Consider the following 26,747-nt stretch of genomic DNA (forward strand, 5'->3'; position numbering starts at 1 on the left):
GAGGACCCTCTCTAAGGGACAAAATGAAAAAAAAAGGAAAAAAAAGAAGACCCCTCTCTCTCTCTCACTGTACGAAGCCCGAAGCCCTAAATCTAATCCCCGCGGCGATCTCCTTCTCTCGAGACGAAGGCTGAGATGGCGGGTGGCATTCTCGGGGACGAAGGGTGGTGACGAAGGGAAAGGTAACTCTGTCTCTGTCTCTTGTATGTAGGGGCAGTACCACGTCGGCATCCTTCGGCGGTAGCTAGGCAGGTCCTCTCCGCTCGATCGCCCCTTCGACAGAGGCTGCAAACTGGGTGGAGAAGGGGAGTGATACTGAGGGAGAGAAGATCTAGTAGTCATTGGTTTTTACGTTCTAATTAGTTAAGGCAAACTTATTGAGCCTTGCAACAAATTCTAGGACCTCATGATAGGAATTAGATTTTCATTAAATTTTATTATTTCTGATGTATTTTTAGCTAAAATTGAGATTTTTTTAGAGTGTCCTAATTAGTTAAAACTCCTAAGAGATTTGGTTGTTACTTTGTCAGATTGAAGGTGGCACACCCCCAAACAAGCACCACTTAAGTTAAAAGATTGCTAATTTGATTATAGATTAAATTAGAAAAGATGATATTCAAGTTGCGATTTGATATAATATCCTCGTCTGTAATTGAAATTCCGAAAATAATGATAGAAATCATGGACAATTGAAATTATTGTTGTTTTGGAGGATTCAATGTTTATCTCTTGCCCTCCTCCATTTGGATTCCATGCTTTCTTTGTCCCTCCACAATTGAGGTAGACTTTCTCCTCTCCCGCAATTTAAGTGGGTTAATCTTCTTTCCTCCAAAGCTTGGTAGATTATCCTCCTGATGTGGCCTCAGGGATGAGAAAACACGAGGTACATAGATCCACGGTCTCTGAATTTTTTTTGCCTCCAAGTACTCTTTTCATACTGGAATAGCTAGCTAGATAGAAAAGATAGAAGATTACCGATCAAGTCACATGGGGGAAGGAAGATCAAACCCACCAAGTTGTCGGTGAAGGCAGATTAAACCCTCCTAAATTGTGAGGGAAGAAGAATATCCAAGTAAAGGGGATAACATGGAATGGTCCGCACTCCGCAGGAATGATAAATTTTAATTTTCATGATTTTTATCTCTTCATTTTTTGGGACTCCCATTGTAGATAGAAATGAGGAGATTAAATGAAATCACAGGTAAGACTTATTTAAATCATGCCTAATCTAATCTATAATTAAACTATGACTCTTTTAACTTAAATATCAACCAAATTCTAACAAAACTTGTCTATAAACGAGATAACAGTCAAATTTCTTGGAATTTAGGAGTTTTAATTAAATAGGACACTCTAGAATAAATATGAATTTTAGCTAAAAGTATATTTGAAAATAAAATTAATGAAAAGAAAATGAAAACCTAATTCTCATCAACTCCCCTCTCTTATCTATATAGCCGTGCTATAAAGGGTAATTAGAGGCTGAAAAAGAAATTCATTGAGACTCTAATTTTCTCATTGGGCGGTGATCTAGGTGACTTCTTATCTTTTTCCCCATGTCGGCATGTTTTTTCATTCTAAGGCCACATAAACTCATGTGCTGATTCTGCTGAACTAGTAGTTATTTTTATGGAATTGCTGAGTTAGTTGCTTGTGTATTTTCCTTATAGGTTAGCGCTTTATTCTTTTAAATGTATTAATAAACTATATATCTGTATATATAATTTATTTATAAATTTATTAGTGCCGTATCCTATATGTGTTCATATCTCTTTGTTTTTCTTCCCCATGTCCATGTCCATGCCTATGCTTCATCATGTGCTGACCATATTCTGGGACGATGCATTCTATAAACTGTCTTCCTTGTCCTTTCAATGATGGAATTAGTGGTTGTACCACAAAGTGATCAATCACTCATTTGCAGGGTGAAGCAAAACAGCTGTGATACTGATTTCTGATTTGAATTTCTATTGTTTGCCCACGTAATAACACATATCTTCATTTTATCCTTGTGGGCCACTTTGATATCCGGAATTCTGATTTTACCTCTAGTTAACATTTACTCAATATACTTTTCTGGTTTTTTTAACATATTCCAGGTTATTGTTACTCTCAGATAGCTCCTTGCTCATTTCCCCGTTTAAAGCATACCCCTGGAACATGCGATAGCAGATGTCAACCTAGCTGAGACTAAATCTAATTTCAGAACAGGTGACATGTTGATCCAGAGCTCTCTTCCTGATACTATCAGCACAGTAATGCCTTTTTCTAACCATGCAAAAGAAGAGAACATGGACCCATCATATGATTGGTCTCACTTTGCTAAAACTTGGCAGAAGTCTTCCAAATGTGATGAGCGTTGTCAAGCAAGATGCAGGAAATGTACAGCTACTGGAAGTGAAGAAAAGAAATTTAGTTGCAAAGATGTGTACATGTCCACCTGTTCTGATATATCAGCTGTCAATGATATGTGCACCAGTTCAGTACCTAAGCAGGATGGCTATGTCTACAAGCGAAGGAAGTTGCAACAGAATGGTGTTGCTCTCTTATCTGAAGATACCACATTTGAATATTCTAAAGAAAGTGCGGGCTGTTACTCTAGCATAAGTTCCGAAGACCATAATTTATTACTGCTGGAACATCATGACAAAAATATTACTCGAGGCTTCCATTGTACCTTGGATGATGGATCTCTATCACTTTATGATCAAGACCATCCACAGGATCGGTCCACCACTACTAGCTTTCAGGTGGATGATGCTAGAGCAGATACTATAACCAATCATGCAGAAGATAAACAACCTTTAAAATCAGCTAGATCTTTCCAACATGCGTCAGAAAACATATCTGTTGCAAATGACAGGTACTTGTCACCAAGAGAAAATATTGGTCATCCTTCGGATAAGTTAAAGAATGGGGTGGAGGATTCTAGTGAGTGCTCCTCTTCCAGTATTGCCTTTCCTAAGCCACCGGAGGAGTTTACCTCAGAAAAAGAGTTGTGCATTTTTGTACTCAAAAGTCATGGCCTGCTTGGAGCTGTATCAAATAGCAGGGAATGTGCTTCTTTAAAAGTCCTTGGTAGTGGTGATTCAAAATCCTTCAAACCGTGCAAAATCTGTGGTATTCTGGGAAATCCATTAAAGATGTTTATTTGCGACCTTTGTGAGGAAGCATTTCATGTCTCTTGTTGTGATCCTAGATTTAGAAATCTGCCAGCTGATGAATGGTGCTGTCAGCCGTGTTCCAAAAGTAGACCAGTGATTTCATGCTATGCCGTGGGCGAAAATTCTTATCAAAGTAAAAGAACATCTTATGGAGATCTAGGTCCAATATTATTTATGCTAAGAGACGATCAACCATATACGTCTGGTGTTCGTATTGGTAGAGCTTTCCAAGCAGAAGTTCCTGAATGGTCTGGTCCATTTTCTGGGTATGTTTCACCAACACCTCTCTTTTCTGTTAGAAGAACCTTGAGGTCCATGGTAATGAGTATCTTAGAACTTGTCAATCTAGTAGATATAGCTCCATTTTTTTAGTTCTTTATCGTAAAATTCAAGCTTTATACTTATCCTTGTTTGATGCTTTTGTTGGTAATTGAAATTTTTTTCTCTTCTTTTTTTCTTTAGTCTAGCATTCTTTTTCATAAACATGCTACATCTTTTTGCATATCAGACTTTATTATTTTGCCTTGAGTAGTAGCAAGTTATCTATCAAAGATATACTTTAAACATAGTTCTAAATTTTAGCCGATCCTAATCCTGGGCAATGACTGGTTTCGGCCTGGTATTTGCCAATAACCAATCTGTTTTGAGTCGGAAAAAGAGAAAATACCTCGTCGGAGCTCGTTAGAGAAGCATCACTGTAGAAGAATCGGAAAGGGAGAGGTCGAGATAAAAGAGAGTCGGTGAGGGAGAGGAAGAGTTAGTGGGAGAGAGAGAGAGGAGAGAGAAACGAAGAAGGAGAGAGAGTTAATGAGAGAGGGGAGTGTCGGTGAGGGAGAGGAAGTGGTAGTGGGAGAGAGGTAGGAACAAAGTTAATAAGAGAGAGAGAGTAAGAATTTTTGTTTTATTTGGTGTATGAGAGGGAGAGAGAGTGAGTGGTAGAGAGAGATAAAAATTAAGAAAATAATACTTATTTTTAGATTTATATATGAATAATTTATTTTTATATCTATTATTATTATTATTTAAAATTTTTAGAATTTTTATGTATTTTAAAAATTATTTTAAAATACAAATCGATACGAACGATCGATACTATCGATACAACCAATACATATCGATGTTTTGGATGGCCGATCCCGATCATGATTTCGATACTTGGAACTTTGACTTTAAAGATAAGTACTCCTACTATACTTTATTGTCAAAGACGCTACATTAGGGAACTGAAAATTATTGTCTTACATCACTAGCTTTATTCAGTTTAACTATCACATAAGTGTTGGCAATCAATGATTGCCGTTCCAGTGCGATAGGGGCATGCTGCCGACCTTGGCTTGACACATTAGGCTTGCTGAGCTAGTGTGCCATTAGTCTTGACATGCTGAAAATAGTTGAAAATAATTTTAAAAACTTTCAAGGGACTTAAAATAGGTTTTAGGAACTAAATAATAGTCCTTAAAAAAGTGCAATTAGAGTTTAATCCCATAATTTTCCCTAATTTTTCTTGGATCTTCTAAGTTGGGGCAAATAATTTGGGGACAACCGAAATTTTTCTTTGATTTCTCTAATTTGAAATATAATTTATATAGATCAAGTTTCAACATACAAAAAGATATCAAAACGGATGAAAATGACATGAAATTAAGTTTGTTTAAAGTAAGATATGCTCAATTTCTAATGGCAAACATTCACATGGGTATCTGGGAGTATCGAGATACTCTCCCTGTATCAGTGTTGATAATTCACCGACATGACAATCCATGGGTAATTCATTGGCATAGTCTCAATTTATTCTTGCCAGCATAGTGTCATCATGGTTGACATGACATTCTATTATTAAAATATTCGGTACCCCTTGATTTATGTCTTGTTTTACCCCTCTTTAATAAAAAATTTCTCAAATCAGTCTTTATACTTATAACTAAAGTGAGAATGCTAAATTTTTTTTCCAACTTAATGAAAATGGCACAAATAATTTTCACAATTTGTTTTATCCTCAATTTTTTATTATATTTTATGAACCAAAATATTCTCATCTTCTTCCTTATCCCTGATAATAAAAAAAATCTCTCTTTCTTTCTCACCTCTCTCCACTCTGCTCGTCACCAACTTCCTCCTTTCGTCTTTCTCCTTTCTCTCAATAGAGAGAGAGGAGTATGATGGAGAGGGAGGAGTATCTGGGTGGTTTTCGGTAAGGGTGGAGTTAAAGCGAAGTGAGTTACGGGTATTTTAGTAATTTATATATTTTCAGTTAAGTTGGACAAGAAATTTAACAGTCTCACTTTATTTATAAGTATAAAACTGATTTAAGATTTTTTTTAGTACAGGAGAACAAAGTTATTTTTAGTATTAGTAAATGGGAGGTAAAATGTATTTAATCCTAAAATATTTCAAAGGTGGAGTGCCGAAATAAGAAATCCTTAGGAGAAAAAGAGAAATATGTACAAAAGTCCACTAAATTTTCAATTTGAGATGTAATTTTTTAGTTTTGTCTGCATGCCCAATTCAAAGACACTATTTTTTGACAAAAATACTCATGCTAATAATAAATGATGGTTCATCCTTTTTTTTGTGATAATACTGCTTTTAACATACAGATATTGAAAGTAGATTGGACATGCATATTCTGGGATAATATGCAAAACTGGTGGAGGGAAATTAATGAAGAGAAGACATCCATATATTTTCTATATAGGTGTGGAATAATGCAGATCTAAATACGTAGTAGCAGATATATATGTGAAATCCACAATGCGTAATTCATAGATTTATGTAGCGGGAGAATTGTAATCTTTATGCACATTTAATGCACCAAAAACAATCTATCTCTTGTCCCGATCCTGAGTAATTATCAATTCACAGGATTGGTTTGTGTCAGATTGAGATAGAGCTGGCAATGTCAGATCTAGGAAAAGCAATGGGTGCCTTTGGAGAGAAGGCACCCATTGAGATGAGTCACAGGTCTTTATATTATGACAGTAAACAAGTTTCAGTTGATAATTGAGATGAGATTTGAGCTTGTTCCAACCCATGTCTGGTAATGGCTTAAGACAATTCATAAAAAGCCCTTTTGATTTTAGCTGAAATGACATTAAATGGGTGACATGTGGCCTACCATCATTGCAGACCTAGCTTTGAACCGTTCCTCATGAAAGCAGACCTGTTTGCTGATACAAATCAACTAGGACGAAACTTAGATCCATGAAAAGCAAGGATTATGGAGTTGAAATGAATATAGTCTCTAATTTCGTTTTGCTACACCTGTAAGATCGCATAATTTTCAACTGAATTAATCGGGTAACTTAATGTGTAAGGATCTCTCATTTCTTTTGGTTGAAGAATTACATTCATCACTTATTATATTTTTTCCCTTCTTTTACTTATGCTTTGACCAGTCTTTTCTCTTAGATTTGTGGTTAATGTATGTCTCTTGAATGCAGTGATTCTGATTATTTTTCAGAACCCTCCAAACTGGATCCTGCTCAATGTGCTACAATGGATGTAAGTACAGAAATTTATTGTGATAGCTTTTGTTGAAATCTGGACTTCATCTTAGCATTTTTCAAATTTTCCAGTGTTGGAAATACAGCAAGCCTGCCAAAGTAACATCTATTGGAAATTGGGTTCAATGTCAAGACTTAATTTATACAAGTGATGATGATGAAGGGACTATTTGTGGGAAGTGGCGCAGGTGATGTCTAGCATGAGGCACACTTACATGGGATTTCTTTTATGTTCTTTTTTGTTCTTTCTAGTTTAAACATAATTGCTGATTAGGTTATGCTATGCAACCTTACACTTCTCAATTTGTCAGGTTATGATGAAGGTAGCATGGTATTTGATTTGCTCGTGCAGCATAGATTCATGCTAATTTGTTGATTGGAATGGTTTATTTTCTACAGAAAGTGGTATTCGTAACCTTTAAAGAAGGATTACATCACAAAAGAAGCAAAATAATCTATTCATAAGATGATTAGTATGCTAAGTCTTTGATATGTTTGAAGTACCTCGTTTTTGTGCAAGTCAGACTCATAATACATTTTCCAGAAATTTCTATTGGCACACATCGTCCTACCTTTATGTGTAATTGGTTCCAAGGCAGGTGTTTTTTGTAGTAATAATGGGTGTGTCTCGTGAGATCTAATCTATGCTGACCATCTCCTTCTAGACTTCCCTATACTTCTTTGGGTCATCTACCCAGTATGGTTTCAGTTTGATTGTGTTGAATGTTTCCTTTTGGCTCCTTATACCAGCAGATAAGAATAAATAAGATGATCAGAGAAGGTTTGTATTATTTCATTCTCTTGAGCTTGTTGCTAGATTGGATACTTGGTCGTTCTCTTGAGGTTGTTTCTAGATTGTTTGTTCCAAATTCAGGATATTAGTCAATTTTGGATTATTTAACAATGCATATGATGGTCTGATGCTAACCAGAGTATTTTGATACAAAGGAAATTAAAGGTCTTAAAGTGGCCTGTTCCTACAGTTATTGGATTTAATGCTGTGGTCAGAATTTCTCACTGACTGACTCCTTATCTGAGTTTGGCGTGCCTTTTCTACTCCCCTTCTCTTTATTTTCTCCTTTTTTGTTCCTGTCCTCTAGCCATCTATGTCATCCCCAACCAGATTGAGTGGATCTGTTTAGATCTGGCCAGCTGCATCCCCTCCCTCCAGTCAGCCTTGTGGCTGCAGGAGTTTGGTGATCATGGTATAAATTGAATCAGATACACATCTTTCATTCTGATTGACTACTAGACCCACATACACCAAGCCAGCACTAAGTCCTGAGCCTTTCTAATGATTTGACCTACGTGCCCCCATTCATTAACTCTCTGAATCCTTTGTCTGGACTACCTTTGTCTGTCTATCTCTGTCTCCAATGATATAGCTGATCAAATCATGGCTGCAGCATCAGATTTTTTGAGGCTGGAAGTCCAGATCTATCTTAAAGGCCTATCAAAATGGTTGCAAGTGTGCTATGGTCATCTTACACAATGAAGGCCGTGCCGGCGGCGTATCGGCATGTGGCACGAGGGGTGCCGCACGACGCCCCTCCTAGCAGCAATCCGCTCGCTGTTGAGCTTTTGTCGCCGCCGTCATCACCCATTGTACCGGAGAGCTTCATCTAGTCTCCCTCCTCTTTTTCTCTCTCTGGCAAGTGCTGCGTGTCATGCCGCACCGTGCCATGGCACAACCATCCATGGTTTTACATCATCTTTGTATCGGAGGTTCTACATAACTTAGATTGTCATTTTGCCATGCCATGCATGCATGTGAGGGACATATAGCACATAAACCAGAATGATGATACATACACCATATAGCACATAACTAGAGGACTGTACATACAAGTGTATTTAGTGCATATGCCATCTGCGTTTAGACACCGCATACATAAAGTTGGAAATGAGAAAAGTCAGTTATAAATTTAGAGTTTACCTATGAAAGCTCCAGAGAATAAAAAGAAAGGGATTTCACATTCAATAATAGCATGCTTGAATCTTCAGTAAGCTAATTCAAACTTGAAGTTGCAAGGATGCAAGCATCATATTAAGCATGGTTCCTAGTTTCGGCCGATCCCACTTATCAGCCGTAGCTGATCCCGATCTTGGCCGAAACCAATCTATTGATTGGTTTCGGTCGGGTATCGGCCGATCCTGCCCGAGACGAGCATGGGTAAGAGAGAAAGAAAGGAAAAAGAAAGAGAGAAAGAGAGGGAAAGAGAGAGAAAGAGAGAGAGAGAGAGATGGAGCAAGAGAGAGGGAAAGAGAGAGAGAGACATTGAGAGAAAATAAAAACTAAAAAACTATGTTAAAGAGGGAAATAGGTGGTAGTCGGTGAGGGAGAGGGAGAGTTTTTAAGGGAGAGAGTTAGTAGGAGAGATAGTTAATTAGAGAGAGATTTAGTAGGAGAGATAGTTAATTAGGGAGAGAGTTTGATAAGAGAGAGTTAGTGGGAGAGAGTTTAATAAGAGAGAGTTACTGAGAGAGAGAGAGTTTGATAAAAAAGAGAGTTAAGGGAGAGAAGGTAAGAATTTTTTTAATTTGTGTGGGAGAGAGAGAGTGAGTGGTAGAAAGGGAGAGAAATAGAAATTGAGAAAATAGTATTTATTTTTTAGTTTTTAGACTTTATATATGAATAATTTATATTTATATCTTATTACTATTTTTCTAAAAAATTAAAAAAATTCTGTATTTTAAAAATTATTTTAAAATACAGGCCGATACGAACGGTCGATACTGTCGATACCGCCGATATGGCCGATACGTATCGTTTTTTCAGACGGCCGATCCTGATCCCGATTCTGATACTTGGAACCTTGATATTAAGCAGTTGAACTTTTAGTTAAGTTGTCTACCTAACTTGCTTGCCGCAGCCTATGCAAGTCAATATTTTTAAGAAGCGCATACATTCCCTTGACCTCCAGGCACAATCAACTATGAGATAATGAGTACGCAAGCCACTATTGCCCACACTATTGATAGATATAAGTTTGCTAATCATGAAAATCTATTTGACTGTCTACTTGGACACTTCAATATTATTATATATGTTAGTATTCCAATTGAGTTTGTAATTCATTGTTTCATAATTGGAATATATTTCTTTCTTGCATTAGGTTATTTCAAACATCATTATGATCTTTATTATGTTAATATGTCCTTGATTAAATTTGATTGTACAAAAGTTTTGTATGTTCCTTTATCTTCCTGAGTCAATGAATCTATTTATTTATTGTCGACATCTTTTAAGTTTGATCAACTTATCATATTTGCTACAAATGCTGATTTATCAAGTTATTTGGGTAATTATATATGATGAAATATCATTCTTCTTGTGGAGATTTCCATTAAGACAGCACACTGTGGTGTGAATTTTATTTTTAATTTCTAGACTACATTTGCAAAAATTGCTTACCAAATAGATACACTATTGTTGTGTCGTGGCTCGACCAACCCACATATAGCATATGCTTTTCAAAAATCAAGATATAAAATTATTTGGCCAAAGCTGGAAGGGTCTTTTTTATTTTTTTATTGAGAAGGTTGGGTAGTGCCTAGTTAAATTTATTTAGTAAACAAGTACAAGAGAAGGGAAAAATAGGGAGGGAGGAGGAAGGGCGAGACCATCTCAATTAGCAACTAACCAACTCCTTGGTTTATTTTGGTGGCTCCTTTGGAAGGAGAAGAACCGATAGATCTTTGTTAAGGAGTCGAGGAACCTTTTATGGCGGCCTCTAAATCTTCCTAGCAGAGATTTGGAAGCATTGAAGAAGACCAATAGTCATAGAGAGGTCGCAGAGAGGCCAAGCCCAAGACAGGCGAGGAGTCACAAAAGGGCCTTGGGTAGTCAGAACGGAGAAGATGGTCGAGGGTCTCAAGGGTATCCTCGCACAATGGATACACTAAGGTATCGAGGAATCTTTTTCGAGCAAGGATGCTTCCAAGTATGGAGTCTGTTAAAAACAACCAACCAAAGAAATGTCTTCCCTTTTGAAAGTAGGGAGGTCTTCAAGAGGTTAAAAATTCAATCCGACTGCGAAGAACCTAGCAGGGTCTGACCATTGCCCTTGGCAAATCCAGAGGACTCTCCTGGGAGACGTGGATGACAAACCTTCTTTTGAATCTTGATTCAAGGTCCAAAAGCATGCAAAGTGGACACTGAGAGACCGAATCAGCTAGCAAGGGCGTGGTTTGGGCTGATCCACCCATACCAACACCACCCTCCACAGTGGAGAAACTTGTCGAAACAACACAAATGAACAAATTACGCTTAATCCGGCCACAACAGAAGCAAACCATCAGGAGATTTTCATAAGCAACTGCCTGAAAGTTCTATTTTTTCCTCTTAGCGGGCCAACCTCCATGAATTGTTTGAGAGGAGTTGATAAATCGGTTTTGATACAAATCCATGCAAAATGGTCTCTTGACCGAGCCAAAGTAAAAGCATCAACTTGTAGAGGTCGCCCTATATAGGAAGCCACATCAAGGAGAAGATCATGAGGCTAGTATTCATTCGGCAAGCCCAGGAACTGAACTTATATCGAAGTAGAGCAGATGTCCTCCCTCGGAGGCTAGAAATTTTGGGCACCGGGGAATCAATTTAGAACCATACATATGTCCAAGGGCCTCCATTGAAAACATTAAGCATATTTTCCTCATAGCTGAACTTAAATGTAAAAAAAACTCGTTGCCATGTCGATCACCTAAAGTGTCCCCACTAGCTTCCACCATCGAGTGGTTTCCTTGATTAAGTAAGCCAAAGGTGGGGGACGCCCCAAGAACTTTCTGAGAAAGCTTAACCGCCATTCCTCACGACTGGAGCTTAGACGCACTAGCTCCAAATTTACAGAGCTTGGAGACAGACTTTAAGCGCTGGAAGACTGAACTGCACATAGTATTAGGACTCGAGATTCTGGTAGCGGAAGAATGTGAGCTCTTACACAGCTGGGCCCAAGAGGTAGGCAAGGGTGACGATTTCTCCTCCAGAATACGCTAGAAAAAGAGGCCGAATCTTGAGGAGCAGATGCTTCTGCTGGGACCACCTTAGGACAGGCGTGACCTTCAAAAAAATCACCAGTAAGAGTAGTAGCATTTACAACCCAGGCACATGTGCATTTACTTCATTTGGAGGGGATGGTGGATCAAGGGGCTTCTTAGATGCAGCTAGAGAGGGTGTGAGCACAAGAGCGTTGGAACTCATAACTCTCCCTATACTTCTCTTTATAGCCTTATATTCTGGCAACTACATATAGAGACATAACCTTTGGGATAGTAATAACTATTGTTATCTATTTGAGTTTGTGGATAAGGACTTTTGTTCCATGAAGCTTCTGTCCTAAACTTTTTCATTTTATTTGGAAAAAACTAGGCTAGGCTACAACTTTTCTTTTTAACTATCAAATTGCCAACAGCAGCTAGAATATCAATATACATGCAGGCAGTTTAACTTTTTGACTGGTTAATATTTTGATGTATATGCCTGTTAAAAATTTAATATACAGATTATTAATGGTCTTGACTAGATTTCGTGTGTTCTTGTTCCATTGCAGGGCACCTCTTTTTGTAGTTCAAAGTGATGACTGGGATTGTTCCTGTGCTATGCTTTGGGATCCAATTCATGCAGACTGTGCAGTTCCACAGGTAAAATTTCAATTTTATTTTCGTCTAAAGATATACACGTCTTAAATGAGATATGTTTTGTTTATAATCACTTATTTGGATAGAATGAAGTATTTTCTGGTTTAAACCACTTTGTCAGACTGTCTCTAGCATTGTTGTGCATATACCAGACCATAGGTCATGATCGTGGTTGGATTACTATGAACTTTTCCTGCTTCTTGATTATCTCTATTGATGCTAAGTTCACTGTTATGGCCATTCACTTCGATTTTCTTCATGTTTGAAGGTTTGTTTCAAGTTTACCCATCCTGTCCCTTCCTATGTTCTCTTTGATTCCCAGACATAATTTTGAATTCACAGTTTTTTTTATTTTATTTTTACGTCTAGAAGTGTTCAAGATATTTGTATCCCCATTTAGCGAACTATTTGTGAACAAAAAGCATTTGATTTTAACTATATAACATGTATGCATATGAGTTTTTTACTCTTAACCTTAGAAGATCAAACAACAACACTTAAGGTACTATAGCACTTGCAAACGTTGATCATTTCATTATATTCTTATGAAGGTGTAGAGGTGGCAAAAGTTGACCTAATAACCCACGATAATTCAGCTTTTAGTCGAGTCTAATTAGGTTCGGGTCGTAAACAGGTATCTGATTATTAAATGGGTTATATTTATATTTATTACCTCAATCCGTTAACTCGTTTATGACTCGATCTACCGACATGTTTATGACATGGTAATCCATTTTTGACACGATAACCCAAATTACTCGTTTATGATACGATAACCCAAATAAACCATTCATAACACGAAAAAATCTATTTATAACACACAAAAATCTGTTTATAACCTGAATTTTTTTTATAAATAATTACTTGTGTCAAAGCACATATGAGAAAAAAAAACTTACCTTTATAATGGAGAATTCAAGATTTAGCATCAAATTCCAACAATAGATAGTCAGTTTGAATGCCACAATTTTCTTCTTTCTTGTCTCTCTTCTTTCTCACTAGCTTTAGAAAAGAATATTTAGAATAGTTAGTTATTGGTACACTTAACACTCCCTTTATGTCAAAGTAAGATTGTCCAAGTAGAGAATTACTTAAGGTTAATTCTATTACATTAAAGTAACTTTCGCCATTGAAACTAGGCAAAATACTAGTACAGACCAATTAAAGGTAACCACAATTTTAAGTATAGTATAGCATTATGGAAGTACAAGTAGTAGGTAGTCATAGAATATTTAATTATATCTGACCTTCAGATCTGAATGCATACCACTGGATTATGAAGTACACCATCTATTGCATTTATGTACCTCTATGATCATGTACTGATATGGTCTTAAATTTTGTTGTAGGAGCTTGATACTGAAGTTGTTCTGAAGCATTTAAAATATATAGAGATGGTATGTCAATTGTCAAGCATCCCCTTCTGAAGCTTCTATTAGTTATAATTTTCGTTATGGCATAGTTTGAACTTTTTATTTTGTCAATATGCTTTGTTCAACTCAACGATGACTGTGCTAATGGCACGTGCCGTGCCATGTCACCATCAGCATGCCCTTACGTGCTATTGACATACATTTATAGTATTTTTAATAAAAATTTTAGGATATTTAGAGATGTTTTTGAATTTTTGGTATGTCAATCTTTAGTTTTTGGTTTAAATATATGTATTAAAACCTACATTATAATATTTTATCTTTAGATTATTTTTATAAATGACCTATTTTATTAAAAACAAAGTAACAGTTAAATATAAATATTATTCAACACATAATATGATTGAATATATTCATTAGAACTAATATTAATAATTGAACACTCTATAATAAAATTGAACATATAATATTAATTGATAATAATTTAGTAATTAAAACTAATATCTATTTGAACATAGAATGATAAGGAGGATTAAATACTTTATTTGCCGGCACAAGAATATCATGAGAATGTTGCATTAAATACTGTCGATATTCTTCAAAATTAATTCATTGATAGTATTACTTATTGAAACGTCTCACATAGTTATCATACAAATAGGAATTTTCTAATTTTTCTATGATATGATGTATATATTGAACATATATAGGTGTGACCGGCACTGGCACCGGCACCGAGACACACCATAAACATATGTAGATTGTGGATATAGAGTGTAATTAGGGTGTTGTAGCTCTGGTGAGTGATTGATATGATGGCAATGATGATGAACTCATATCATCCTGTGGGTGCACCTCTCATAATGTCCTGTTACCTATAGATTCAAAATCTTCATTAATTTTTTAAGAAGGTTGTGTAGTAGGGACGCATGTCTTATCTCATCGTTACCGCCACTTGACTGAGTCTTATCATCACCATCAATATCATCTCTAGTCTCATCATTATCAATTTTATCCAAGCCTTTTAAATAATCAATTGATTTGATAATAATTGATAAAAATAAAAAAGAAAATTTTTAAAAAAGTCTCCACATGGCACAATAATCGGCACAGCTCAACACTGGGGTGTGCCGTTGGTACGCTGACACAGTCCGTGCCAAGTATAGTGCCACTACTGGCATAGCAAATGCCAGTTGGCACGGGGTGTGTCAACCGGCACGGCCATCCATGGTTCAACTTGCCTATTCCTATGAATGTCATTAAGGTCCTGATTGATATGTTTCACTTTGTTCTAGAGAGTTTCTTCTTCTACAACCAAAGTTCCATTAAGTAGATCAAAAGTTTTGCTTGAGAGATTTTCTTTTTACCTACTGTGATTGCTGTTTGGTACATTGCTGAGCAGTCATCAATGGTAGATCTTGGTTACTTATATGTCAGGCTAGCTAGAAGTTAAGCTAACAGGAATCTTTTTTCTTTTGCAAAAAAAAAAAACTCATCATTATCAATAGAAATATATAAATTAGCCTTTTGAGTTTTAAAGAATCCTGCGTTCTTTGAAGTTATTTTTTTCCCTGATATCAAGGGCATTCAATTACTCAGTTAATGAATTGTATGACATGCAGCTAAGGCCACGGCTATCTGATAACAAGCGGAAACTAGGTCAATCTAAAAAAGTTGTGCCAAGCAATGATTCTGAGACGATCAAAGGTGATGATTAATCACATCAACTTGCCGTGCATCCTGTACAATGAGTTGTATCATTAATGAGCATGCACTTATTCCATAATCTTCTTTGTATTTTTGAGCAATCCATTTCTAGATGAGTAATTGCAAGCATACAAATATTGGACGCATAGTGACATATATAATATATATATGCTTCTATGCCCAGTTTTGACCAACTGCTTTGGGAAAGTTACATTCATCTCAAGACGCCTAATTCATAATTGACTCTTTTTGTTGAAACAATCGAACAAAAATCCAGAAATTCAGCATCTTTTGAGCGATCTTTTTGTCTCTTCTTTTATCCTGGTATCTCAAGATTCGTGCTAATTTCTCTATTCAGTTGGTTTTTGGATCGGTTTCTATTTCGTGCATAGTATTAGGGGGAGTTCACTTGTGGAATAACTTCTTTGCTAGTATAGCTTTATTGTACTTGCATAAGAGGTTATACCGATACAAGTTATTATGGTGCTTAGTTGTAAGCTAGTATAATGTGTAATAATTATACCTGATATGATATTAAATTGAATGTAAAGTGAAGAATTTTATACCAAAAGAGCCCTTGGTGGTTAGAAAGGAGTATTAATACATAAATAATATTCTAATTAATTTTTAATTGTGTAATTTTTTATGGGAAAAGTGTGGGGTTTTTTTTATTTATTTATCATACAGTGGATTTTTTTACTATGTAATGTGGATCAAAATTTTCTGCATATCAAAATGTAATGTAAACTTATACAGACAGTGTAGGCTTTTTATCTGCAGTGTGGATCTATTTTTTTACACTGGATAAATTTCTCTGGATATTTATATGTAATGTGGATCACTACATGGAATAGTGGTAGTTATTTTCTAAACCAATTAGTTAGTTCTATATGTTGCCATAATGGACATCTTAGTAAATGACAAAGCATTTCCCTTTGAGAAAAGAAGAAAAAAAGAGAGTAGCTTTCAATGGGTAGAAAATTCCTATCTTCACCAAAGAGACTAAATTCATATAGAATCCAGTTGGAGTGATTGCTTCTTTTTTATTAATTTTTATTAAAAAAATAATAATTTGTGAGTTCCTATCCTTCCAAATTTTCGATCAAATCACCATGAGCATATCCTATTCTGCAAGGATATTGCGAGTATTTTCAACAAAAGGGAAAGAAAATATTTGGTTCAAGATAATATTTCCAGAGTATAAGAGTCTTTTTTAAAGGCAGAGGTACTCACCTCTTTTGTTTGTTTGAGAGTTTTGAGAGGTGTTACCTTTCACAAGAGGTCATATGAAACGAGTAAAAAAAGAAGAACAAGAGGGGAATAAAATAAAATAAAATAAACGAGACAAATGAGATCAAAAGTTTCAGTTTGCACTAGTAGTGAAGAACAACCTTCAGAATAAAAGATTGGTAACCTCTATTGATACTCGATTAAAAGAAGGAAAAAATAATAATTTATGCCTTCTCCTTTACTTCTGCAAAGGGCACATACATAACTCTTTTGTCCAGTGAGTAGGTTTCAGTTGATATATGATCAGTATCTTTGCATGATAACAATGCCTCCTGTAAGTTTTGAAGCCTATTCTGGAGACTGCTAAGACTTTCAATCACAGAAACGTAAAGCGAATCCTTATCAATCACTTTGTCTAGCTGCTGAGGATCAGAGCTTTCCTTGGCCTCATCTGCTTTCTTCAGGTAAGAATGTCTTCTTCGACTACCCAACCATCTCTTGTGGCGGGCGGTATTCATAATTGATGTGCACACCTATTAAATGGATTGCAGATACTGATTGAGCTCAGGGAAATGGATTTACAAAGAATATAGCGGACAAATTCGTTTTCACCATCAAGGGAACTATACCTGAGAATGCAGTAGACTAAGCTCTTTCAACATGATCTGTTTGACTGACGTAACGGGCCACTGCTCCGTAATGGGTTGTGCAGCAATATCAGAATCAACAATAAATTACCCACATATGTAGTTGTGAAGGATTAAAAAGATATTTGATGAAATAAAAGTGAACTCATAAAAGGGAATGGAACAAGTGTTCAACAACGGCCAGAATGATGCTCTTACCTGGATTTTGTCAGCATGTCTTGCATTAGCTGGTCTTTTATGCTGTTTCCTCAAAATGCTGCCCGCTGATTTTGGTTTCTTTCTGTGGAGAATTCTGCTCATCTGTTTTGGTACACGGATAATTTCTGACAGGGGAAGGAAATAAGAATTGTCCATCAAATCAGAACATCCAGCTTCTCCAGCACTTGCTCTTGAGCCTTTATTAACATTAGTAACATGGCTGGTTAATTTACCCTGTAATCAGCACTATATGAATTAGCAAAGTTTGTTCTAATTAGAGCAGAAGATAGTGGAATCCATTATCTACATAATATGTCCAGAATGCTAAAGAAAAGTTTCACTTATTTAATTATACAGAAAAGATAGAAAAATAATCCAAGCTAAAACAACAGGATTTGAAAGAAACTCTATGCTCAGTCCATGTATTAGAGAGAAATCTAACAGATATAGCACTGGAGCTTCTAAATATATCACAAGAAATAAATTACTGGCGTGTAGGGGACAACTACATAGCTTTAGAGATTAGAGGAAGAAATAAGAAATCCATTATCTACATAATATGTCCAGAATGCTAAAGAAAAGTTTCACTTTTTTAATATTACAGAAAAGATTAAAAGAAAAATCCAAGCTAAAACAACTGGATTTGAAAGCAACTCTATGCTCAGCTCATGTATTACAGAGAAATGTAACAGATATAGCACTAAAGCTTCTAAATATATCACAAGAAATAGATTACTGGCATGTCGGGGGCCAACTACATAGCTTTAGAGATTAAAAGAAGAAATAAGAACAAAGATGCCAAAATTAATGTAGAGAGAACTTGCAACAGTTGCTTCATAAAGAAGCCTGAAAAGAACATGACAATTGGTCTTAATTGCTTGCAAAGAGAATATAGCTAAAATAGAGGATGAGAAGTACCAACATTTCATGTTGCATAACAATTAGTTGCAGCTTGAAGTTTGTTACTCTTTTTAATGCTCCTTGTGTGCTCTCACAAGGAGTTCAGAGTCCTAAGAGTACTTAAACATAACTCCATGGTAATTGACTGAGTGAAAATCTGGCTGGTGTTATGTTAGAGATTGGTCTTAATTTCAGTAGAGCTCTATTCAAACGAGTTTTATCCCAAGCAAGTATTAGCACCAACAGAGTGAAGTACAATCAGTTTCTACTTTTGCATCTTTGTCACTTTTGACAACCGTCAGCATGAGAATAATTCAGGACTCGACCTGCCCACCTTTCTACTAGCCACCCAAGCTACAATTATAAATTGTGAAAGTAGTTGAGCCCCGTCTCAATAAAATTTTGCAAAAAGATATTAACACATTTATAATCATCAAGAACACCTTGAACTCTAAAAACCCAATCCAGAGGAGAACACTTCTCTCTCCCCATCATGGGCCATGGGATTAGTTTTCTACAATCCAAAGGTACACCTAATGGCTCAAAACTTTAGAAAATGTTTTAACACCTTTGAAGCCATTGTTGTGCCTTCAAATAATTTGCAAGCTAATCACTTAATAATCACATCAGCAAACATGGATCAAAATTCACATTGCTTGCAATTATGGTTACTTTGTCTTTTGCAATGTGTTTACTTTATGTGAAGCGCATACTGCATACGTCTTAACAGCAATGTGCACCTTTCATTTGTAGTGTATTTGTTTAAAGAGCAAATCGAATCTTTTATGTATAACAGCATTGGCTTACTGCACATAATGTGTACTTGTACATCACATGATTATGAAATAGTGACCTTGTTTGCAAGCAACATGAGTTTTTGTCCATCTTGAGAGAAATTTCTTTCAATTTTTTCTTCCGCAGGTTTCAGTTTTTAAAAATCCAAAACACGATGGTTAAAAAAGTGTTGAAATCTTTTTGCAAAAAATATAACATAAAGTTTGTTATAAACAGTTTATGTGAGAGAGAAATACTAAAATTAATGTTTGAGGTCCTTTGTTTTTAAATTTTTGTGAGACAGTTATTGAGGTCTCCCCTACTCTCTTTTGATTATTAAATCCATATTCACCAACTTGTTCTCCTTTCTCTCCTGCTTTTACTTTTATCACTTGTGGTCAATCCTGATATGGGAAATTGACATTAGCACCTTTGATGTAATTGCATATAATTCTGAAACAATCACAAATAAGAAATAAAGAGAATAAAACTCTTGAATGACAAATTCAATTTTGAGAATGAAATTTTTTTTCAGACCTTTCTGATTTTAAGAGCAGCATATCTTGCATTCTTGAACCACTTGCTAACCTGTAAACAAAACATGGAATTTCTAAGTTAATATGATGAATTTTCAGCGATCTTATCTAGTAGCACATATTACAGTTGACAGTTGACAAGAGTGTCATTGGGATGGACTATAATAAATCCTAATCCTTATTGTCTATTAACTGTTATATGTCTTGGCCTTTCCGCCAATAAAGGTTGAGTCTTTGTCAAATTTCCTGCCTTTGCTTGCTAAATTTATATAACTAGTCTTCTGGACTTGTTACAAAGCAAAGATATGGAAGAGGACACCTGCTGCCCATCGTAATTCGTAGGAAAGCAAACCCAGTCCTGGGGCCATGGGTCTGAAACTACAGTGAAGATTGACAAGAATGAATTTCTGGAGAAATTTTTTCATCTATAATTCAGTTTTGCATACAATACGAACTTCTAGAATTGTTAATTTATTATTGTAACAGTCTAGATGACTTTGCTTAAGAAGGCAGGACCTAGGAGTATCATATGAAACATCAGAATCATTGGCAGAACAAAATGATTTCTTATAATCTTTAGCAAAAATATAAATTATAATAATTTCTTGCAACCATCTCAGAAAAAATTATGTATACCTTCTCAGAGGAAAGACCCAATTTCTTTGAGAGGTTTTCTTTGACAGTCCTTGAAGGAAGTTCATTCTCGGCAAAAACTTGACGGAGCTCCTGAAGTGGCAAATTCAAAATTAAGCTGATATTAGTATGCAGTTCGGCATAGAATATATTATGCAATTCCATATTCAATAGCAACCAGCTAAAACTTCAAATGCATAAAAATAACTATCAAGTATCATCTAATCTTTTAGCTTAGCCACCTTATCGCAGCATCCTTCTTTCTGAGAAAATGGGGGGACACCCTATATATTGTAAAATTAGATCAACCTAAATATTACATAAATAAGAAAAATCAGAAAAGGAGATAGTTTTTACTTTTTAGAATCATAATAAGAGTTTTTAAGATCGTAAAACAGTTCCCAAATTCTTCAAAGCCCAGAAAGTTCCTTTAAATATCTAGTAAATGTAACAGTATGGTGATTGAAATTATCTGATACCCCATCCAGGCGACTGTTTTAGAAATATTTCAAAATACTCCAAATCACACCAAAACCTTTAGTTGATTTTTGGTAGGTCTCTTCACTCCCAACTCCCCAGAGAAAACTTTGATATAATACCTCAGACATAGGAACAGTGAAGAAAAAGATGTTCAACATTCTCTTCATTCTCAGAACATAAGAAGCATGTAGACATGATAACAATGCCTCTATTCTGAAGATAATCTTTCGTGTGAAGCTAGCTGGATAGAAAAGGAGTCACAACACAAGTTTCATAGGCACACTAGTTCCCCACACTTTCTTCCCATGCAGATCTGAGACCACCATCAACTAGAAACCTATGATACAATAGAACTGAGGAAAATCCATTTGGAGAAAACCTCCATATGATTGTATACTCATGTAGCAAGTAAAATCATCAGTTTCATCATATGACAATCAGCATTGATATTCAATCTTCTGAACCATTCCAATCAAACAAGTCAACCTCGCATTCATGAAGCATTATTAACTTTCGAAGCAAATGGAAAACTTGACATTAAACACAAATGATCTGCTATATGTCCCCTGTGTCTAGACTCTCGGCCTTATCTACAGCATTCACTGTCATTCTCTTTCTACCTTTCATTTCTTAAACAGTATAACTTTAGAACCTCCTTGCCTCTTCAATCAGGTCTTTGTCTGCATAATTATTTAACAGCTGAAGTTCCAAGCACTAACAACACTCACACCACTTAGTCTACTTTAATTGTACAAAGATTGCAATTAGATGCAGGGTATGAGTAGAAAATAAAAAAAAATGGACAGATTACCATGTAGTAAAATAGAACACCTGAGGCAACCTCTTAAATTAGATCTTGTTACCACAACCATGTAATGATGCAATTATAAGTTACTGAACACATGAAGATTCATTAAAACTTCACTCCATTGATTGCGAAACTTGCTGAATCCTATTTGACAGGTTTGACTGCTCCTTGGTTTTATTCATTTGATTATGTGTTGTCCCAGTAGCTCACATGCATGTAGAGAGCAGGTAGTAAGATGTTCCATTTCACCTGCTAACTACTGGCAATAAGCATCATTTGGCACATGTGTGACACCATTCCTTTTTAAATTTTCCCCTCTTGCCAATACAAGCAACTATTGAGAGGTATCTTGTTAATTCCGGCAATATCTATAATGAGTTTACAATTTGGGAACAACCTCATTGCTGAAGCATCATAAAAGATACTGTACTCGATACCTAGCCGTACCTAAGAAAAGCCTAGGCATACTTCACGGCTTCACAGAAGGTATGTGCCTAGGAAATGAGATTGATTTTTGAAACAATGCTTTCACTTGACACTTTGTATTGCTAGTTGCATCTAACACTTTCATTTCACTGCTTGTGATAAACAGATGGGGTACTAAAGTAACAAATTCATAGTATCGCTTATATTCCAAGTATGGGCCTCACGCCTCATGCCTCATGACTTACTTACAACCTCCAAACACTAACTTTCTAATCTAAGATACCACATTTTCATGGTGTCTGTAGGTCTTTCTTCAGATGACATAAAATAGTAGTGGATAGGAAACCCAACAGCAAGCTGGCTGCTGGCTGCTGGCTGCTGGCTGCTGGCATACAGAAAGAAAAGAACTTTCAAACATTTGGAGACCCACTTACCTTGACTGCGCTAGCTGGAATCCTGAAAAGTAATTTCTTGTTACTTAATAGTTTGTCAGATGATGTCATCTTTGAACATCCATCCTCCACGGGATCAGTTGAGCCAGGATCAGCAGATGATTCTATTCTTCTGTGCTTTCTCCTATAAGGGCCCCAGTCTTCATCCTCACTTTGTTGTTCACTTTCACTAAAATCCTTTCCGAACATTTCCTGCAAAGAGTGATGAAAAAGAATGTAAAACTGTTAGTCTGCTACTATTTAGTGTAACGTTGTGCAGGAAAATTGAAAATGGTAATAAAACAAGTAATACTAGTGGACACTGTCTTCTTGTAAATCTATGCTGATATGGAGATAAGGAGGAAAACTGGTCTCCTCATGAAATTCTCATCGCATATCTAGAAATGCATGCCCCTTACTTCCAAGAGGTCATGGGTTCGATTCTTGGAGACAACCTATGAAGGTAAGGCTGCAGACATTCTCTGTCCTTAAACCTTGTGCAGGCAGGAACCTCATGCATTCAGATGCCCATATCTGGTAGGGGCTTTGTGTAAGTGGGAACAATTTTGCTGATTAGCGACGATTTAGCATATGATATGAGTCTACGGTACTTCTCCATGTTCAGCTTCTGAGAGCTACAAAACTTGAAAATTTTAAAAGGTCTGACACTCTGACTTCTAGAGAACTTTTAAGGAACCCTATATTCGAGACATCAAATGACAAAGTATCATTTATTGCAGCATTAGAGGATGATGTTTGTTCTATTATACAACATTCTTATCCAATTGGCATCTTAAAGTTAATGTCTGCAACTTGCATCTAGAAGAAAGTGATTAGTCACATGATCAACAATAAAATATGTACAATTGAAAGGAAATTGACCTGTTGTGGATCTTCAGTGTGATACAAGTACCAGTTTCATATTCTTGGAGATGATTAAATGCTCTTTTAGATGATATGGACTAATACTAAAGACTTTGTTGTTAGTGTTATTGTTGTAAATATACCAATAAAAGGTTTACCACACATCATGGAATTGCTATTCACCACCTTTCAGGAATCAATCAGAAGTACTTTCAAGTTTCAACAAACAAGACATAGTAATAAACTCAGACTGAACATGCTAATGATTACAGTTGTGCATATATGAGTGAATATACATATTTCTTGTATGTATCTATGTATTATTTACAGTACATATGTAATAAATTGTGAAAAGTGAAAACATATGTCTGGAGGGCTCAGGATACTTACATCATGAAGTTTTCTGTAATCAACATCCCTGTGTTTCCTTCTGTAGCTTAGAATCTCACAACCATTACATTCGCCAAATTCAGTGTTTACAATTGAATTATCTGTACCGCTGTCACGTTTAACATGAGAAAATCCTCCTGGGTCACTATGAGAATCGGACTCATAATATGACATAACTTCATCCAATGAATAAAGTTGGCTTCCTGAAATGCTAGAATCACCAGAAACATAATCTTCACTGCTTGCTCTGCTGTTCCTGTTATCATTTACTTCTGGGTTATAATCTTCATCTGCAGAGTCCTCAGATGGCCACTCTTCAGCAGGATCAAGATAAGAACTATCAACATCAGGATGTCCAGTTGCTTCCTTGAAAATATCCTGTTATAGAACACTAAAGATATATGGGAAGAACTCAAAAGAATTTTCTTTTCTTTCTATTCTTGGAATATCTTCACAAGCAAAATGTCAGATAAAATCGTCAATTTGTCAGAAAAAGTAACTACTTACCTCTGAGGTGCTGTTCAATGTGAAGTTCGTGCATAAATGTGCATTAATAGCTTCTAGAATTTTCATCTTGCTCTCACAAAATTTGCAGAACCATCCTTGATCTCCAGGAGGAACTGGGATAACAGATTAAAGTCAGTTTTGCAATCAGAGCTTCCATACATCAAAATTCATAACCACTACCTGCATAAGCATTACACTATCTCCAAGATCATTTTTTTTATTGAAAAAGGGAGGGGAATATCTACCCATGACATACTTCAACAAATAAAACAATAACAATGTGCATCTTATTGCATGTTATTGTGTAGCAATAATCTTGATGCTCCTTACAAAAATTAATCATCTAGATTTTGGTTCCAAAAGCATTGGGCCCATTCAAATCAGTAACTGAAATCGTTCATCACAGTTCAATTTAAACTATATGCCTAAGACATAGAATCAACAGTTCATGGCCCTCTCCATGCATCATCATCATTGTCATCATTATTATCATCAACAACAACTGCTACTCCAACTATTTGGAGTTGGGCAGTCAGCCCACATTAATACATCACATGCTAAAAGTATGAATTACTTCTCAACTCCTAATAACATAAATGACTTATGACAGTTTAGTTTTGCCAAGCAGCATTTAAATCAAATTTCATGTGTTTCAGGACATTAATGACCATAACAAAAGAGTGCAGATGATTGAATAGGACATGCCATAAAATCTGGCTTTTGAAAATAATCACCGGCACATCCGGTTAACAGTAGCTTCCTAGAAACAACCTCATACACATGGACAAAACTGCTGAGCCTCAATTATACCCTACAATAGCATGAAATAAGACCGCCAGCTCAGAACTTGTCAACAAGCCAAAGTTTTATCATTGTCCCACTTATTCTAATATGAAAGTTGTCAGATATTGAAGAAGCAAATTCTCTACCACCTTCAGGACATGTAGTATAATAAATATTCAAGCTTGTTGCCTCATCAACAACCACATTACAATAGCCCACTGTTTCGGACATTAGACACAGACACTTGCATATATTTTTATGCATCGATGTCCTAAAAAAATGAAATACTATGCAGGAGAATATTGATCAATTTGCAAGATATAAAAATAAGTTACCTACTTTTTTCTAAAGGAGGCTCCAAACATTTCTGGTGAAAACCACAGTTGCAAGTCCCATCACATAGTATAATGTCATTATCTGGAAAAGCTTCACGAGATTTGCATTTTGCACAAAAGATCTAATAAAAGACACGTATAAATGTCACAATTCTCCAAGCCTCTCTGGGAATTTTCTAAAAGAACATACTTTTCTACAGACGACACTCGACAGTGAAAAGTTACAATTATTATGAGGTATACAATTATACATACATGTTCATGAGAGACAGACCCATCTGGATAAATCGCAGAGTCTTCAATGCTTCCAATGGAACTAAGCAAATCTAGTTGATGAATAACATCACGGATACCAAGTTTACACTTTAATATCTGCTTTTCAGCTCTTTGCAGCTCCTTTTCTGGCTTGATTTTTTCTCGGCTGTAATATTATGGAATTGTTAGCATTTATCATGATTATATCACTATCCTGTGTTATTCAAATAAAGACAGAACTGGAAGAGAGATTACATAAAGTAGTAACCAGCATTTCTCTGAGCACAAAGAGTAATCTACTAATTTGAACATGATCTGCTTATACACAAAAATGTCTACCAATCACTCCAGATAAACAGCAGAAGCATAATTTTAAATTTGTGGTACAATAAGAAATTTTATTTTTAAATTCATCCACAATTGGATATTCAACCGGATTTAGCATACATTCTGTTTATTTATAATCTTCTATGTACATTGCTTCTAATGTAGGGCCAGATTGCTCTAATCTCATATTTGATCAAACCACAGATATCAATGATACAACCAACTGATGGGCAAGGATAAGAGATCAGTAAGAACAATAGGATCCACTGTTGGAACTCGTTTTATTGCTTAAGGTACAAAGAGAGAGATTGAACAAAAATAAATTAGAAGGGAACAGTAGATAATTGCAATAGCTGATGTACTCAAATTTCTTGGTTAATTTTCCTGCTGCTGCTAGATTTTGTCTAAAGGTTTTCCATACGAAACCTTCTGTGTGGAATAATTGTTTTCTTATCTTTGATATTTGCACGAAGTCTAGTAAGTAGTTACTAGTTAGTAGTAACATCATAAGAAGAGGAAAATACATGCCTTAGTGAGACAAAGCACTGAAGAGGAGCATTGAGAGCCGAAGAATTGAGAAAGAATGAGACTAAAGGAAAGATCAATTTTAGGATAAGGATAAAGAAATGGAAATCGCCTATATGTAACTACTTAATCTATCACTTTGTTAACCAACTTGTCTGAAGACAGTATGGCAGAGAATTGATTTGAGTGTTTATCACTAGTAAATTAGCATAAATCCAAAGGAAAGAAAATTTAGCATATTATATGTCAAGATATTTAGCTTGTAAAATAATAAGGGAATTTCGAAGTTGCGAGAGTATGATATCTGTTGAGAC

The 26,747-nt window shown here is 35.8% G+C and overlaps 2 protein-coding genes across 10 annotated transcripts in view; one reads left to right on the forward strand and one right to left on the reverse strand.

Moving 5' to 3' along the window:
- On the forward strand, nucleotides 1-17,223 carry LOC140799639 (uncharacterized). 8 transcript variants are annotated; one of them, XM_073154027.1, is made up of 9 exons: nucleotides 43-182; nucleotides 2,100-3,430; nucleotides 6,605-6,665; nucleotides 6,740-6,855; nucleotides 12,217-12,307; nucleotides 13,654-13,701; nucleotides 15,300-15,384; nucleotides 16,997-17,078; nucleotides 17,166-17,223. In XM_073154027.1, the coding sequence occupies exons 2-8, from the start codon at nucleotides 2,217-2,219 to the stop codon at nucleotides 17,002-17,004; spliced, it is 1,623 nt and encodes a 540-aa protein (XP_073010128.1). In that variant the 5' UTR covers nucleotides 43-182; nucleotides 2,100-2,216; the 3' UTR covers nucleotides 17,005-17,078; nucleotides 17,166-17,223. The 8 variants fall into 8 exon arrangements, with proteins under 8 accessions (XP_073010127.1, XP_073010131.1, XP_073010126.1 ...); XM_073154032.1 differs by lacking the exons at nucleotides 16,997-17,078; nucleotides 17,166-17,223 and having other exon boundaries at nucleotides 27-182; nucleotides 2,117-2,211; nucleotides 2,337-3,430; nucleotides 15,300-15,683; XM_073154033.1 differs by lacking the exons at nucleotides 16,997-17,078; nucleotides 17,166-17,223 and having other exon boundaries at nucleotides 41-182; nucleotides 2,117-2,211; nucleotides 2,340-3,430; nucleotides 15,300-15,683.
- The window catches only part of LOC140799637 (pathogenesis-related homeodomain protein), an 18,660-nt gene continuing 8,689 nt past the window's right edge, over nucleotides 16,777-26,747 (reverse strand). For both annotated transcript variants that reach the window (XM_073154023.1, XM_073154024.1), the window contains 10 exons: nucleotides 25,582-25,747; nucleotides 25,331-25,448; nucleotides 24,209-24,321; nucleotides 23,702-24,079; nucleotides 22,451-22,660; nucleotides 20,306-20,395; nucleotides 19,671-19,721; nucleotides 17,460-17,693; nucleotides 17,244-17,303; nucleotides 16,777-17,147 (listed from right to left, as the gene is read on the reverse strand). In XM_073154023.1, coding sequence (XP_073010124.1) covers nucleotides 16,839-17,147; nucleotides 17,244-17,303; nucleotides 17,460-17,693; nucleotides 19,671-19,721; nucleotides 20,306-20,395; nucleotides 22,451-22,660; nucleotides 23,702-24,079; nucleotides 24,209-24,321; nucleotides 25,331-25,448; nucleotides 25,582-25,747 — 1,729 coding nt within the window. In that variant the 3' untranslated portion in view covers nucleotides 16,777-16,838. The remainder of the gene's footprint in view (nucleotides 17,148-17,243; nucleotides 17,304-17,459; nucleotides 17,694-19,670; nucleotides 19,722-20,305; nucleotides 20,396-22,450; nucleotides 22,661-23,701; nucleotides 24,080-24,208; nucleotides 24,322-25,330; nucleotides 25,449-25,581; nucleotides 25,748-26,747) is intronic.

The sequence above is a fragment of the Typha latifolia genome, chromosome 13 (genome assembly GCF_019914945.1).
Source record: "Typha latifolia isolate L0001 chromosome 13, TyphaL0001v2, whole genome shotgun sequence".
Taxonomy (NCBI): Eukaryota; Viridiplantae; Streptophyta; class Magnoliopsida; order Poales; family Typhaceae; genus Typha; species Typha latifolia.